The 18,815-nt window shown below is 34.0% G+C and overlaps 1 protein-coding gene across 2 annotated transcripts in view; it reads right to left on the bottom strand.

Moving 5' to 3' along the window:
* The window catches only part of GPHN (gephyrin), a 422,394-nt gene that overhangs the window by 69,415 nt on the left and 334,164 nt on the right, over positions 1-18,815 (bottom strand). For both annotated transcript variants that reach the window (XM_079768794.1, XM_079768793.1), the window contains 2 exons: positions 15,096-15,233; positions 3,939-4,031 (listed from right to left, as the gene is read on the bottom strand). In XM_079768794.1, the coding sequence (XP_079624920.1) occupies positions 3,939-4,031; positions 15,096-15,233 (231 nt within the window). The remainder of the gene's footprint in view (positions 1-3,938; positions 4,032-15,095; positions 15,234-18,815) is intronic.

Raw genomic sequence — 18,815 nt, 5'->3', positions numbered from 1 at the left:
TGATTTTCCATAATTTCCATAAGCAAATATTTCAATCAGGAAGTAAAACAACAACAAAAAAACTTTTAAAATTTACTTTACCCAAATGGCAAAGATTTCTTTCAATATATCCTTCCAGAATTGTTTGCAACCTGTGGTTCTCAAAATAATTACTGATTTGTTTATAATATTTCCTTTTTCTAAATAATCCCAGAACAAGCTCTGAAGGGATAAGCCTTTCAAATTGAACATTTTCAAGAAAACTGAACCTGGAATTCTGAGACATGTTCCCCTTTATTAACATCTAAGAAGAAACTGTGTAAGAAGATGGTCTAGTTTCTTTTTTTTTTTTCTTGTTCAATTTTCCCAGCACCATTTATTGAACAGACTATCTTTACCCCATTGTATGTTCTTGTCTCCTTTGTCAAATATTAATTGACTATATAGGCATGGGTCTATTTCTGGGTTCTCTATTCTGTTTCATTGATCTATATGTCTGTTTTTATACCAGTACCATGCTGTTTTGATTACTATGGCCTTACAGTATAGTTTGATATCAGGTAGTGTGATACTTCCAACTTTGTTCTTCTTTCTCAACATTGCTGAGGCAATTTGGGATTTTTGTGGTTCCATATACATTTGTTTTTTTTTCAAGACAGGATAGATGGACCTGGAGAGTATTATGCTTAGTGAAATAAGTCAGTTAGAGAAAGACAAATACCATATGATTTCACTTATATGTGGAATCTAAAGAAAAAAATAAATGAACAAACAAATTTGATGCAGAGAGTAGGCTGTTGGTTGGCAGAGGGGAGGAGTGTTGGGAGACTGGGAGAAAGAGGTAAAGGGATTAAGAAGTATAAATTGGTAGTTACAAAACAGTCATAGGGATGTAAAGTAACGCATAAGGAATATAGTCAATACATTGTGATAACTATGTATGGTGCTAGTATGGTAATGAAAATAATATCGAGGGTAACACTATTGTAAGTATATGATTGTTTAACCACTAAGCTGTAAACCTGAAATCAATACAAAATAATATTGAAGTAAACTGTAATTTAAAAAAAAATTGTGAGACAATGAGCACCTACCCACATCTCTCCAGGAGGGTGTGAATGCATCAAAATGACTGACTTAATCAGCATGAAGGGAGAAATAACTTCAAAAATATAAAGAATATGTTTCTAATTGATAATATGCTTTCATTTTCTTTTACCTTTCAAATTTATTCCCTCCTGAATGCAGCTTTAGGTTTATAAGGTCACAGCTCTTCCTATTATTTAAATCATCATCACTTGACTCCTGCCGCCTTTACATTCTAATCTATCTTATTTTTTAAAAGTTGTTCCTATTTCTTATTTCCTTAGTCATTTTTTACTGTCTTGATTCTTTCAACCCACATACCTTAAAGCAAGTGATCCTCCAACTGGTTTGGAGTTTTATGCCACATGCTTCTGAAGGATACTGGCTAATGCTTAGTGATCCAGAGCAAGTTAGCAATCTCTTTACACCTAGAGGGTTAGCAATGCTCACAGGTGCCACTGGTTATTACTGGAAGGCCTAAGGCAAAGGCAGAGGAGAAGAAAAAAGGGAGAATAACGGGAGTGGGGAGGAAAGAATGGCAGTAAAGGAAGACAGGGTGGAGAGAAGAGGGGACACGAAGTAGAGTGGTAAAGAACCACAACAATAACTTCAAGGATATTCTTTACCAAGACAATGACTAGGGGTGGTATTATAACACAGAGACGACTAAGACCATGCCTTTTTGTTTACTGATGACTTTTGCTACTTTAAGTATGATGTTGATATATATATATATAGATTCACCAACCATTCCCAATTTGAGATTTAACTATATCCACAATGTTATGTTATGTGTTAATTCTCTGTTAAATGGTCTATATGTTAGAGAACTATCAATACTTCACAGGAAAGAAATAATATGAATAAGCTGCATGATATATAATCTATTGAAACTTTTATATGGTGAGATGATGTCATTTTAGATGTTTTTTCTCTTTGTAAAATAATTAAAATACCACCACTTCAAAACAAAAGAAAAAATAAGATACTGAATGGTAACTTTACATAAAAATTACTTTGATAGATTCTATAGCAGAAAGGCTCTTTTTATGGCTCATGTGGGCTAAGTGCTTTTTCTGGCAACTAGAAAAGCTAAGAGCAATAGTTCCTTTTTATTAAGCTGCTACATCTCATGCAAAAACCACAGAACAACATTCTGTTTGAGAATAATTCTGCCTCAAATAATTTATTTTCTCACTTTCTCCTACTTTATATTACAAAGCATGTAAAAAATAGACTTTCTTGTCCCTTTGGTATTTCATTTGTTGTGGCTGTTTGTTCTATTCTGGAAATAAGAATTCTTTGTGATTTAATAGTAATACTGTATGGCTATTAATTATAAGTCCAAACAAAATTTATATCTTAGATTGGGAATAAGAAACAAAAAGAGCCAATGAGGCTATCAGAAGATTAAAACAATTTTATTTCTGGACAATATGCATTATATAATAAACTCTGTAGAAGGAATTAATTGGGAAAAATTTTGTAGGGATTTATTATTTATGTTTTCAGAAATACTATAATTTAGTGAGATCAAGCAGAATGAGGTGCATCCAAGATAGTGTTCCTGAGAAAGTATATACTAGTAGGAATTAATCCCCTCACCATTTTATTTACACAGAATATGAGATTAACAATTTAGATAAATGTTATACTTTTTTCAGAGATTGTATAAGTAAATGTGTTTATCATAATAACAGTAGTGATAATAATAGTTACTATTATTAAAAACAATTATTGAGTGCTCTTTTTGGTGCCAGGAACTTTACTAAGGATTTTTATAGTCTCATTTAATCCTCACAACAACCTGTTGGGTAAGAACAGTTATAATTATCACCATTTTACAGATGAGAAACTGAGGCTCAAAAAGTTTAGGTAATTTGCTCAAAATTATATCAATGGAACTGGTACTAGAATCCAGATCACTCTAACTGTGCTCAAAGCCACTTAACCACTTACTGTACTGCCTCCAACATAAAAAGATACTTCTAAGAGATGGTGATGGAACATGGAGATAAACTAATGTATTTCATTACAAAAAATAGAAAATTATTTTAATAGTTAGAGTAAAAAGAAAATAATGACAAAAATCAGGTAAGAAACTCCATAAATTATCATTAAAAAAGGAAATGGCCTTCTGAACAGCTTTGATAAGTTGGGAAATGTTTTTAGACATTTCTTCAATGACATAAGTCTTGAGCTAATAACCAATAATAGTTTCTAACCAATTCAGTTACATTTTCATTTCGGGTTCTTAGATTGGACTTTAGGCAGGCAAATACTATTTCATATTGCTTTTAAGTTTTATGTAATCTCAGGCAAGACCAAAGGTGTGAGCTGCTGGTATCATCTGGAGCTTTAGATATTTGAAATATGGCATCTTCCCGGGAATTAGAGGTTTCCCTCATGCCTGCTTTTTATGAAGCCTTTATTGATGTTTGAGTTTAAAGCAAGAGAAAAGATCACCCCACTTTATCCCTATGTTGGGAATCTGCTCTTCTTTCTTGTACCATATAGATGTTTTCAACTAGAAAACATGCAAAAAACGTCCAGACAAAGTAAGACTGTCTGCTATCTTGTATGTGCAAGGCTAAAAGAATAAACTATAGTATAGGTTTTTTTATATCAATCTCTACATATAATTATAAGTAATAATTTTCAAGTAACTATAGTAATTTTACTAAAAAGCTTTACACAAGATTGTGTCAGAAAATAGATAGATGTAGATTACTTTTGTTATCTGTGAATAAAATTATTTTGACAACCAAGGAGGAAACAGATTTAACAGCTGTTGGGTGCTCAGGCTGAGCCAAAAATGTGAAAAAACACACAGTGTGAGTTATGATGATACTCAAGAAAGCCAAAATATTTACCTCGAACAGCATAGCCATCTTTTACTGATGCTGGGAAGGGGGGTAGGTTATCTTTTGCATATACATCTTGAGCAAGGACTCGACCCATTCCATCTGAAAGAAGAGAAAAGAAGCAAAATATGGTTGTTGAGATTAATTTTAAACAGGCAGTCATAGACAAGATGAGCATATGTGCTTGTCTGACAAGGCTTGGACATCAGTCAGACCTGATTTCTAACCTACAGAATAGGAGACAGAAGGAAGAGATGCATCCTAGCATCTGAAATGAAAGATTAGATCCAGTCCATTAATAGTAATGCTTGCAGAGATTATTTGAATATGAGTAGCTACAAAATCATCAAAGATGTGTTTAAGTTGACATGTCATTAGTCCTTTGACAACCCAAACATGCCTTTAAAAAGCCAATTCTTAAATATTTTCGTATCCATTGACGCGGTAATTTCACCTCTAGAAATCTATGTTAAGAAAATGAATAAATCTTTTTTTCTATGTCCAAGAGTTTTTCCTCTTTTTTGTTCTATCCTTCCACTATAGCTGTCAGCCCCCCTCCTATAGCTGTCAGCCTGCTGGTCTGTCTCTATTTTGCTAGTTAGTTCATTTTGTTTATTAAATTCCATATATGTGTAAAATCATATGGTACTTGTTGTTCTTTGACTGGCTTATTTCACAAATCTCGACGCACATGCTTATTTCAGAGTTGCTTACATTACTGAGAAATGGGAAGAAATCAAAAGACCAATAACATAGAAATTTAAATATACAATGATGTAGCCTTAGATAAAACATTATGCAGGCTAAACTGATATTTATGAAGACAAAGGAAATCAAAAGACCAATAACACAGAAATTTAAATATACAATGATGTATCCTTAGATAAAACATTATGCAGGCTAAACTGATATTTCACTGACAAAGGAAAACTCATATAGTTAAAAACATGCAGAATTGCACATGTAGATATATGCTTATGTATCAATAGAAAAAGATGGGAAAGGCATACATGAAAAATAAAGCATCTGTTATTTCAGTATGCTAGAATTATATATGATTTTTATTCCTTTTGCTATATACTTTTCTGAAAATGTCCAGGTTTTCTACAATAAACACAAAATTTTTATAAAGTTTTTTTTCCTTATGAAGAGAAAAGTAAAGAGCAGAGCATCCTTACCATTCCATTTGAATTTTAGCCTTGATTTTGGCTTTATTAACCTAAAAAAAGTAGTGACTATAAGAAAAGGGCTAAGTAGAAAAAGCCAGTTATAAAAGATCACATATGATACCTTTATATAAAATGTCCAGAATAGGTAAATCTATAGAGATTGTAAGTAGACCATTGGTTACGTAGGGCTAAGTGGGGGTAGAAGGGGATAGGAGGAGGATGACAGATAAAGGGGAGAGGGATTGTTTTTGAGGTGATGAAAATGTTCCAAAATTGATTATGATGATGACTCTACATACCCGTGGATATACGAAAACACTGTATTGTATACTTTAAGTGGGTGAATTGTATGGTATATGAATTGTATCTCCATAAAGCTGTTATTTTTTTAAAGGGCAAGGATGAGATTAAAAAAAAAGAATATTCCTCTCATTTCAACAAATAACTATATTTAGGCAAGTTAAGAAAAATTACACTTGTAGCACAGATATACCATCTGGTCTTTACAGACCTTCTTGAAATAACATGGAAAGAAAAATAAAAGACCTCATTTTGGAAAAAAAGAACTGCTTCATACTTAGGCTATTAAAACTTATTAATATATCTATATAATTGGCAAGATTTTTATTTTGGACTTGTACTAAATATAGGGTTGCTGTCTTTAAGGTAAATTAGATACCTACTGGGTTAATTCTGCTTTTAGAGTTGGTATTAAGTTAACCTATCAGCAGAGTTTCAATCTCTTCAAAGAGAAAAACAAAAAGTTTTGGTCTAAAAGCCTAAGGCAAGAGATGGGATTTATAGAGAAATAGGCAATTGATTGGAAAATGGTAAAAACTCCCAGTTGCAGCAGATGCAAGAGTTCTGAAGGAATAAATGTCAAATAGACAAGCACCTACTATACAGTATATCCATATCTCCCAGTAGGGTTTAGGACTAAACAATGGGTAGCTCTTCCAAGCAGTCAATATTAGAATTATCTGGTTAATGTCTGACCAGATGATCTGTTTGGGAACTTAAAGAGTATGTAGTAGTGCTGAAAATTACTTCATCACATGGGACAGTCTCTCGTGCATACATACTAGTATAGATACATAGATGTTAAAGCATCCCTTTTCTTTGCCCATAGGTGGAGCCCAAGTATTGTGTTGAATAAACTTTGGGCATGTGTTTGGAAAAAGGGAGCCTCAGCCTTCTTCAAACTTGAATGGGAACCAGGCAGCAGTAACTTCTCAACAAGGTATTACGACTGTTTTAGGTTTCACATTTAGTAGAGAAACAACAGTGAGCAGTTGAAGCTGTGGGCGCCAAAAGTTTTACTAAAAGATATAATTTCAGGAAAACATGAGCAAAATTCTTTTTTCTCAGGTGTTCTATTCCAATAGAGCCCCACTTAAAATAAGCAAAATAAGATTTCCCCAATATATAATTAATACAACTAATATGTTCTCTTAGGAATAGCTGGTGTTGGGAATTTGTAGCTCTTCGCAGTCAGAAGTTAGCCTTTCAGTTGTAGAAAGTTAGGCTGTGTGCCAAGAAGCTATGGCCACACTTCCAGAGTCTGAAGAAAAAACGTTCATTGTGTTCTACTTTCCCCCTCACACTTATTCTCTAAGTTCTGTTTAATAAAGAATGTCTTCAGTTTATTGAAGATGAAAATAAATATGCATATTTCTAGATTCTGTGGGGGTCAGAAATCTTAAAGGCAGGGCTATGTATTACTGGGGATCCTGATCCATATATACAATTTAGTGTTCTGAAGAAGTTGATAAGAAGGAAGGAGTGGAAAAGACTGGCTGATGACTTATACTGCTTTGTGTTGTATGCTTACTTGTGCTGCAAGAAGACAGTGGCAGAGTGCTTGGTCAAAAGGTGGTTGCCTTTTATGTTGTCAGTAGGAAACTCATGAGTCAGCTTCCCATAGGTAATAGTCATTATGCCTACTCTCTAGAGTGTTAGCTTTTTTATAATGGGATGACTGGCCCAAAAAATATCTTCAGAAAGAGCCTTTAGAAATTCAAATGGCTGACAATGGACACATATACAAGGAAAATCAAGATAGAGAGCTATATATAAAGTTGAGTATGCTTTGTGACCATTAAATCCAAATATATTCTCTAAGAGGTAAAAGCAAATATTTGTTGGTTGGGCATTTATTCTGACCCAGATAATAATCTCTTCTTGCTATCTAAATTAAGATGTCACGAGAACTGAGTGACTTTTGGATGTAAGAGAAAAGCATGTTAATTTCTCACAGTCACTTATCAAAATGATTCCACAGTTGTAAAGTTCTCCGTGTAGTTATTTCTAAGAAGGCTTTGGAGGAAGTCAAGGGAAAACTGAGTTCAGTGGTCCAGGAAATTGATTCTTTGTCCTCACTTTGGCTAACCAGGATATTATCAGTTTATATTTCAGGAATGCAGGAAGAGTGTGGTAGATAACATAAGGTTGAAAAGAAAGATACTACCCAAGATTTCCTAATATAAAACATGGATATAAGTCAGTTTTGTATTGGTTATAAATGCCTCAAAAATCTACTTATGTTACTATAATATTTAAAAACCACCATCATATCCAATCTATGTGAGGGGCTACTGAAAGATCTTTTTGACTTAACACCTATCTGTTATGCTTACAAATATAGTTGAGAAGGCAGACTTGATACATATACTTACTCTGGCCAAATGACCATTGGTAGTAACAATATTAGTTAAGTCCAAAGATTAAGAGGAAGGTGAAACAGGTATAGAATTGGGTCATGACAACATTAACAAAAAAAAAGTTTTATTATGAAATATAATATACTTGTAGAAAGCTTCATGATTATTTAAGAGACACTAAACATTTAATATGGTGAGCCTATCCAAATGTAATATAATTTATTCCCACATTTTTGACTGTGAATTTGAAAGACTAGACAACATTGGTGCATTATAAATCTAACTAATGTATTATTATAGGCTTCACAAGTCTGTAAACTGAGAAAGATTAAATGATTTAGGGGTGAGTATCTTTTGGGTGAAAACAAGTACATTAATTAATCTCTAGTTACTCTAGAAGTCATGTTTATGGAATAATACAAAAAAAATGCCTAAGCTTTTGTGCATTTGTATTTTTCCATCTAGGGATGCTCATTATCTGCCAATGTAATGAGTAAGGGCAAGCATTACAGTTCTTACATCATAAAATAAAAATAAGCTTTGTGCAAGGTTATAGAATTTGGATAAATACAAACATTATGATTATTAGAAATGATTAAGATGATTTAGAAATACAAAAAGATGCAATGGAATTGGTAATGAATTAGTTCTTAGGCTGTATTGTGGTTTCATGATATAAATTTTATTCTTGAGTACTACAACTTATATCTGTGTTATATATTCATTTATATATATATAAAATATTAAGCTTTAAAAGTAATAAGTGCATAACTGTAAAAAGCATTTACCTTAATTGAACTGAAAGATATATATTTTTGGAAAAACATTAGTTTTAAAAAATACCTAAAATGTTCACAGAAAATATTTCAAATGAAAGTAAATGCTCACAGAAAATATTTCAAATGAAAGTAAATGCTCACTCCCTCTGGTACTTAATGATGGAAACCTTTCCACACCAAGGTACATGAATAGGGTGTCACTGATAAATGGATAGCACTTAGGTGAAAGGGATGGATTTGTTGGTCAGGATTTGGTAGAAACAAATAAAATGCTCTTCCTACAGTTTGAAGAATTTAAATAAACTCTTCTTTATTGGTAGTTTCTCAATCACTGTCCTATAAACTACAATATACTCCACAGGGAAAAATATTTTCTTACTATAATTTCTGTACTTTTAAACCACATGTTCTAGTATCCTAAAAATAATTCCTAACTTTCAACATTAATTGTCCTGTATTAGCATATTACTGACTATTAAAAAAAGGTGATATGTAATAAGCATTTTATAAAAAGAAAAAAAGATGATGAAATAAAGCTCCTAGATGAGATGCAAGAAGAAATAAATATTAAATGTAACAATTATAATATTGACTTTGAAGTAATCCTGGTAACTTAATTTCATATTGCTTAAATCAAAATAAGGAAATTAAGTAAAGCATTATAGTTTCAAGGTTACAATAGTATCACTGAATCATTCAATGTTATTTACAAATGATAAGATAAAATGTTAATAGAAGATATATATTTTTTTTCTAGCAAGTTAACCAAGGACATTAGTATTCTGTAGAAAAGGAGTTTCTAGACAGAGAAAATAATATTTTTAATCAATTAAATTTTGTTCCTGGAAAATGAAGTTAAAGTTTTAAAAATTGTTGCAAATCTATTCCATTCATATATACATTCAGACACATTACAAATATTATTGTTGATTACAAAAGAATCCTTGTGTCTCTAATTTTGCTCAATGCTTTTGTCTCATAATTAAATGGAAGGAAGATTTGAGTTTCCCTGCCACATACTTTATGGTATGGGGTGAGTTAATAGCCTGCCAGGAGTTGCAAAGTCTTTACTCAAGAAAACAGTCAAAGAGGTAATTGCTGAAGCACTAGATGCTCTAATGGGAAAGTTAATCAATAAAATCAATTTTAAAAAAAGCTATTGCCCAGTTTTCACTCCTGGCAATTCTCTTGCTGGTGGTACTGGCGAATCCTTTACTGCCACTGAAATTTGTCTCTTTTCATTTGTACTAATTTCATTTGTACTATAGATTTCTTCCCTATAGTTTGGAAAATCTTGTATATTTACATAAATTTTCATAGTTCTACCAATATAATTAAGAATAGATAGGAATTTCTAAAAATTTGAAATCCTTCTTTGATCATTGCAAGAATAAGGTGTTTTGATGCTATGCCTTGGAAAAATTTTCTATTTCCATTTTATTTTAAATAAAACATTTTTTTCCCATTGCTTATATTCTGAATCCTAACCTAATACTGCTAATGGAGATGATGGTACCTCAAAATAGATACTGAATAAAAGGATTGCCAAGTAAACTATGCTAAATAAAATGTATATTTAAAATGTGAAAAAGTACCCCAAAAGAATAGAAAATAAGAATCACTAAGAATCATATTTTAAAATTATACTTTGTTTCAACCTGATATACTGGAAAATTACTTCCTCCTTACTTTAAAAAAAATAATATAGATTATTTTCTATCAAAATTATTTCAAGTGAGATACACTTATAATAAGCTTTATTTTTAAAGAGAGAGAATACATTACATATAAGGAAACTTTTAATGTTATGCAGAGAAGGAAGGATGAAATAGGAAGAATAGTCTACCTGGTTGCCACATGGGATAATTAGTCAATGTTACAGGTCTGATTCCTATGTGAGTTAATTTTACTCAATTATATAACTATAGAAATGACTCCCCCACACAAGAGGGCTTATTGAGTACTGTTATAACAGCACACATGTGGTAATCACCATATTGAGGAAAAAAGCACCTGAAAGCACATATACAGAGAACAGGTTGGTAATATAATCACAACCTTGGACATTAAGAACAGCATAATTGCCTAGAGGTTATGATTACATACACACACACATACCATGAATATATAGAGGGAATTAATTGTTCATATTTGAGGAATACAAGAAGTATACAGGAAATGATATAAATAAAATGATATGATATAAATAAAATGATATAAATAAAAGGATATAATGAGATGTGCATATTTTAGAGGTATAATAAAGTTTATGGATTAAAGTCTAAAGAGATGAGACTACCTGAAGGAAATGAGTATGAATGAGTTCAAGCAGTCATATTGAAAAATCTAAAGCCAATGCCAGCCCAGACCAATATCCCAGGAGGTATTTGCATGCAAATGAGATCATCCTAGGTGAAATCTTACTAGACTGGAGTCAGTAAATTAGATAATAAAAACATATACTTTCACTTGAAATATTTGAATAACTACCTGAATTCTCTGCTTCAATTTTGTAAAGCTCAATCAGAAATAAGCTCAAAAACTGTAAAAACTGTTGTTTAGGTTACATTTCCTAATGGGATAAGGAGCACATGATCTAGGTAGGTAATGTAAATTTGACTACAACAAAATGCATAGGGATCCAGAGATTATTCATGTGGATAAACAAATGGAGCTGAGCTAAGGGATTCTAGCTTTGACGCTGTAATTTTTAGGTGCTTATCTCAGGGCTATGATCTCAGAATCCTTGTGGAGAAGGGAAGGGGATCAATCATTTACTAAATTAGAAATATGGCAGCTTAGTGCAAACTAGATGATTTACATATATTATTTCCTCTAATAGTATCTCACAATGATCTTATTGGGTAGACATTATTTCTATTTTTATGTATGAGCGAAATAAGACTCAGAAGGTTATGTAGCTTGCCCAAGGTCTCTCAGCCAGTTAAAAGTGAAGCAAGGTAAAGAGTATATTTGATGGCAAGTTCCTGCCAGTATACTTTACTTGCCTTTTCATTATTTTCTGACAGCTCCTGAATCCTCAAGAGGAATTAAAGAATTCCTAGCATGAGCTGTGGACCATTTTGGAGAGGAACTCCTACTGTTTGAAATCAAGAGCTTCTGAATTTCTTCTAGAGGCAGTAATTTCTGCCTACCTCAGGCAATTATCTAACTGTAAGTCAGAGACAGGGAGAAATACCTCTACTCTGGTCAGTATTCTAAAAGAGACACTCCACTGCTTCCAAATGAGTTCCAACATCAAAGCTTAAAGTTTCCTTGACTAGAATTACTTAAGTCTTTTGTGGAAAAACAAAGATCCAAGGTTAGAGATGCTAAAGTCTTTGATCATTTAATCTTAAATAAGAAAGCCTAGAGCTAGTGATAAAATAATGATCCTAAGAAAACATAATCATTTCTATTGAAAGCTCATAGTTTTTCCACTGTTAACTAAAAGAGACTGGGAATTACAGCGAATGGTGCCAGAATGTTTTAATCTGCTTTACAGTAGCTAGTACAGTACCAAATATGAAGCTGTTATTCATGCAAAGCATTTCATAAGTAAAGAAAATGAATCAGAAGTGGCAGTCTTACATATATTATCACCTGTTGTTATACCAGGTATGCCTCTCACAAGAAACCAAAGGAAGATATTTATAATCAGTGGAGTACTTGTTCCTTAAAGGCCTTGTTTGCAAGTAGAAGCTGAAAATAGTACAAATGCATCTATACCCAAACCAGATGAAAACAAACAAACAAACAAACAAACAATACATAGACATCTAGGCACTTGCTTTAGAAGGATAATTTTCAATATCCTATTAGATAAAAATCCATGAAGTTAATAATAAAGACCTAAATCAAAATAATAGCTTTGGGAATAGAAAACAAGGGATGGATTCAAGAGGACGTAGAAACAGCAAGTATTGTAGAGGTAAAGAATGTAAGTTTAGTTTTGGTCATATTATATTTACTAGCAGCAAGCCCTGCCAGTGTGGCTCAGTGTTGAGCATCGTCCCATGAACCAAGAGGTCACCAATCAGGGCACATGCCCGGGTTTCAGGTTCGATCTCCGGTAGGGGGTGAGCAGGAGGCGGCTGATAGATGTTTCTCTCTCACTGATGTTTCTATTTCTCTATCCCTCTCCCTTTCTCTCTCTCTAAACTCAATAGAAACATATTTAAAAAATTTACTAGCAGCATGTATACATTTGGTGTATAAGTCTAGAACTCAGGTAGGGTCTAGGCAAGTGATATGGATTTAGAAATCATTTAATAGGTGGCATTTGAAATCACTGGCATGCATGAGGTTATTTGAAGTGCATGTGCAAGATGTGAAAAGGACCAAAACCGAAAATGCTAAAGAAAGCTTACATTCAAGGAATGGACAAATGCAGGCAAGCCTACAAAAAAGCCAATAAAGGAAGACAATTATCATGTTTTTTCCCTGTCTCTCTTCTGCACTATACGTGAGATCCATGGGGCAGAAGTGTTTTATTAACCTTTGTCTATCGAGGACTTAACATAGTACCTATCATTTGGTAGATGTTTAATAAATATTTATTGAACAAAATGAATTATGTTTCTATATATGATGATGTTTTTTAAACACCTACTTAAAGTGCCTAGGAGGTTTAATTATAATACTCTTTTGCATGAAAAATTGAGTTTGATCCAACTCAAAGGTCGAATCTTCATGGGTGGAAGCACTTGACAAGAAATTTAACCATCCATGAAGAGTTTGCTAACTTATAAGTGACAACTGATTTGATGAACAAATGAAGGAGAAACAAGCACATGAAGAAAAAAGAGAATCCATCGGACAGCTTTTTTTTGGCTTGTTTTTTTCCCCTAGAAGAAACTTATAAATGGCCACTTTCAATTCCTTTTTTTTTTCTCCCTTAAAAGCACTAAAATTTCTGTTTAAATGACTTGGCATACTCTGAGATTTTTCTAAAAACTGCTGTTAGGGAAAACACCCCTGAAATTCCAAGTCCAGAGAAGGTTAATTTATGTTTCTAATAGGTAAAGTATTATTAAAATTTTTTTCCAACTTAAGTTTACATTTATATTTTCTGAATATGTCTTGGTGTTGATTGATATAAAAATATCTGAATATTCTACATTTAATAATAGCAAAAAGCTATTTCATTAAAATTGATTTTGAAATCACTTAGTTAATTCCTAACTAATTCCCCACTCTAATGAGTTTCTAATCTTTAGATCCTTTAATGAGAAGTAATAAAAAACCAAAAGTTTAAGCCTACTGATATACATATTTAAAATAATACAAGTCAGAGATATAGGATTAGGGTGAATTATATGAAAACAATTTTTGTCTAAGTAGCATCAGTGAACAAAGAGCTAGAATTTGGCATTTAAAATTTCACTAGTATTAGGCCTTTTAATTTTAACATAATTTGTTTGGTTATCTATTATTATTTTAAAAAAATATGTATTTTTTAAATTGACTTCAGAAAGCAAGAAAAAAGGAGAGATGGAAACATCAATGATGAGAGAGAATCATTGATTGGCTGCCTCTTGCACGCCCCCCACTGGGGATCGAGCCCACATCCTGGGCATATGCCCTCACTGGGAATCTAGCCGTGACCTCCTAGTTCGTAAGTTGATGCTCAACCACCAAGCCACTCCAGCCGAGCTCTGTCATTATTTTTTTACACTGTAATACTGGAAGAAGAGCACCGTCATGTAGTAAAGAGAATGGAATCTTAAGCCTTAGTCTTATTCCTTTTCAGCTGTTCTGAGTTTGAATTGCCTTGCAGAAAAGTTAGGGTGTTTGTATAGATACTCTCTAATGTTCACTGAAGTTAGAATATTTTATGATGTATGAACAAAATATTTTTAAAAATCAATCCTATTGTGTTGTTTTTATCTACATAACAAAAGTAACTAAGAAACTATATTTTATTGAGATTGCACTAAATATAACTTTCATGCTGAATTTTTAAGAAGGGGGTTGATTAAAAACTGAAAACACTGGGGACACCACCTTTCCATTGTCCTTCCACAAACTGGTCTCATTGTGCTCCTGAAGTAAAGGGCAGAAAATAAGAAGATAGACGAAGCAGAAAAACTGAGATCAGACTGGTTGTTCAGTGATCCATGGATCATTTAATGTAGTTTTTACATTTTATATTTAAAAACATATTTTCCACAAAGGAAAACATGATTACAAGATATATTAGTTACCTTCCATTTCTGACAGAAAGGACATCAGGAAGACACAGAGTTAACTATTTTCCTCACTCAGTGCTAACAGCCCTCTTTTTGGTTTATAGTATTAGTATTTTGATGAACAGGAGAAACACAGCTACTTTATTCATTTTTTTTTTATTTTCATGAAAAAGGAAGCTTTATGGATGCTTTACTCTATATACCATTAAGGCTGATTGTAGAATTGAGTAGAAATAAGAAGTAAAAAGAATAATGCTAATAACTGTGATAATAATTAATAACCTTTTTCTTTCAGGAAACTGTTTATTAATGGTCTATGAATCATACTTGGAGAAAAGTGAAAGGCAATGGACAGATATTATAGTACCTCGGTAGTTGATGATTTCTGTCCCAAGCACCGGAGTCATCTCCAGGACTGTGATGAAGGCTTTGTCCATAGATGTTAGAGGAAAAGGAGACATGCGGTGTCTTCTAGCCACCTTGGTGATATCAACAGCACTGTGACCTAAACAGGAAGATAATTAACTAAGAATATGATGCTGAAACACTGATTAAAACGTGGGACTGACTCATAAATATCAACAACCCTTGGTTTCTTATATACCCAAATGAAGAATACAAGGTGAGAAATTTTCTCTTGCCAAAATATAGCCTTCGTTGGTGGAACATTACATTAAGTTAACAACATTACCTCATGTGTTAAAACTTGGTGAACTTTAAAGATAATATTGCCTAATTCTTTTAAAAAATATTTTTATTTATTTCAGAGAAGAAGGGAGAGATAGAAACATCAATGATCAGAATCATTGACTGGCTGCCTCCTACATGCCTCACACTGGGGATCAAACCTTCAGCCTGGGCATGTGCCCTGACCGGGAATTGAACCATGACCTCCTGGTTCATAGGTCAATGTTCAACCACTGAACCACACTGGCTGGGCTGCCTAATCCTTTTTGCAGGTTACTATGTGTCGTGGCACTGTTCTAATTTAACTTAATCATCACAACAACCTTATAGGAAGGCATCATTATTATCCTTATTTACAGATAAGGAAAGAGAGGTGTAGAGAGATTATATGTTTTGGTCTAAATCACAGAGCTAGTAACAGAAGAGCCACAATTCAAGACTAGGTAGTCTGGCTTCAGAGTCCACGTGCTTAATCACTACACTAAACTTTGAATATTTAATGTGCTAGTTAGTAAAATGCAATACCCAAACTTGATCTTATCTAGGAGTTCATAGAAATTTTTCTTTCTCCTGAAAACAGTCATAGAAAAAGGTTATTACATAGCTACTCTCCCTATATAACCTCATCTAGTCCCATGAAATTAATATCATCCATTCACTAAAATTTCTAATTTTATATCTCTAATACCAATCTCTACTCATGACTCTAGGTTTGTAGGCCATGCAAATAGCCAGTGGATAAGAATATATATTTCCTAACCTATAAATCATCCAACATGCATTTAGATATGTAACAGGCATTTCAAACCTAACCTGTCCAAATCAAACTCTTGATTCCCCACCCTCCTATCCTACCCAAACAATTCCTGTTCTCAGAAAATAGCAACTGTGTTCTTCCAGTTATTAGTTTAAAACATTGGAGACATCCTTGATTTTTCTCTTTTTGTCAGAACCATATCTAAACTACCTTTGAAATACCTCTAGAATCTGATCATTACTCACCATCTCTACTACTGCCACATTGGCTGAAACTATCACTTATTTTCTAGGAAACAGAATAGCCTCCTAACTGGTCTCCCTGCTTCTATCCTTATCCATTACAATTTATCCTCCACAAAGTAGTTACAGTAATCCTTTTAAATGGTAAATTAGATTGTGCTAATCTCTGCTCACACCCTCCAATGACTTTCCATTTCACTTAGAGTAAAAGCTTTGCTAAGGCTTACAAAGCCCAACATATTATGGCCCCAATTGTGCTCACCTATCATTTTCCCCCTTGTTCTCTGTACTCTATCTATATTGGTTCCTTGTTTGTCCTTGAGCATGCCAAATGCATCTCTTTTCAGGGTCTTTGTATTTGCTGGTTTTTTTTTGTTTGTTTTTGTTTTTGTTTTTTACTTGGACCTTTCTTCCCTGGATATGATTCCATCGATTCTTCATTTCTTTCAGGTCTTTGCTAAAATATCACCTCATCAGAGGGTCTTTGTTAAACATCCTATCCTATATAATAAAAGCCTAATATGCTAAGTGTCTGGTCATCCAGTCGGCCATTCAACAAATCAAAGCGTAATATGCTAATGATATGTTAAGGCTGTTCAACCGCTCACTATGACGTATACTGACCACCAGGGGGCAGACAGTCAACCAGTCGCTATGATGTGCACTGACCACCAGGGGGCAGATGCTCTGACCTGTAGGTTAGCTTGCTGCTGGGTCCGGCCAATTGGGACTGAGCCTGATGGGCCGGACACACCTTGGAGCCCTCGCGGGATCCCTCCCCAGCTGCCCAACCACTTGCATCCCTCCCCAGCCCCAATCATGCACCAGTGGGGTCCCTTGGTCTGGCCTGTGCCCTCTTGCAATCCGGGACCCCCTTGGGGGATGTTGGAGAGCTGGTTTTGGCCAGATGGCAGAACGACCGGTCGCTATGATGTGCACTGACTACCAGGGGCAGACGATCAACACAGGAGCTATCCCCTGGTGGTCAGTGCATTCCCACAGGGGGAGCACTGCTCAGCCAGAAGCTGGGCTCATGGCTGGTGAGTGCAGTGGCAGTGGTGGGAGCCTCTCCCGCCTCCGTGGCAGTGCTAAGGATGACTGACTGCTGGCTTAGGCGCGGGGAATGGGCCTAATTGGCAGTCAGACATCCCCCGAGGGCTCCTGGACTGCAAGAGGGCACAGGCCAGGCTGAGGGACCCCCTGCCCCCGAGTGCATGAATTTCATGCACTGGGCCTCTAGTATAGTATATTACATACCATCACTATTCTTCTTACCCTACTTTACTTTTTTTATGGATATGTACATATATCTGAATATACGTATATATGTGTGTGTGTGTGTGTGTGTGTGTGTATACATACACACACACACACACACACACACACACACACACACACACACATATATATATACATATATATATGGATATTTAAAATACTTATATTTATTTGTGTTTTAGCCTTCTAAGGACAATGTAAGCTTCATGAGAGCAACAACTTTATCTTTTTGTTCAGTGTTGTTATCCCCAACACTTAGAACAATATTTGGCAATAAAAATAAAATATTTGTTGAATTAATAAATTAATCATTTAGTGACAAAAAAGCGACTTCTTAGAATACTATATTTTCATTCATAAATAACTTGACCTTTTCTTTGGAACCTTAAGGGTGTATAGTTCAAAGGGTAAACAGAAAAGGAATAACTGCAGATACTGTTGCTTGGCTACGCTAAATGCTATCCACAACTCCCTTCTTCACTAGCCACCTTGCAGCTACAAGTGTTCATATGATATAGTTCTGGCCAAGGAGATGTAGGAAATCCACAGGGAAGGTTTCCCATTACAAATAAAAAGATAAGAATATAAAGCTTTAAGATGCTTTTGCCTTTAACTCAGGTTTATAGATCTCAGATTTAATCTTTCCTAAGATAAGCTTTCTTTATGGTGCAAATTTCGTGTAATTTTATAAAAGCTGTCCTTTTAAAATGTTGTTCCTAAGGAGAAAGCTGTACATTTTAATTGTGCAGACTTTATTTGTGGAATTCGTGTTGTAACAGAATAGAATATTTTTCATTAAAAAGCAAGTCTGATTATCAGTGACACACACACACTGAACAAATATTTATCCAATGTATTTTACGAGCCAGGAACAGTTAGGGACTTGGGAAACACAGAGTAAGCTATACCCTGCCATGAAGAACATTACAGCTCAGCAGAAAGAATGGGCATGTAAGTAGATAAAAAAATAAAAGCAGGAGGTTACAAAACCATCTGATGGCTCATACTACAGAAATAAGTAGTTCTCTATCTTTCTGTCTCTTTTAATTGGAAATTGTAATGTGGGTATCTACCAGCCTGGAAAAATATTCCCCACCTTTAAAATAATTTGCTCCTTGTTTAT

The sequence above is a fragment of the Cnephaeus nilssonii genome (genome assembly GCF_951640355.1).
Source record: "Cnephaeus nilssonii genome assembly, chromosome: 4".
NCBI lineage: Eukaryota > Metazoa > Chordata > Mammalia > Chiroptera > Vespertilionidae > Cnephaeus > Cnephaeus nilssonii.
This window is presented reverse-complemented; position numbering and strand designations above follow the sequence as displayed.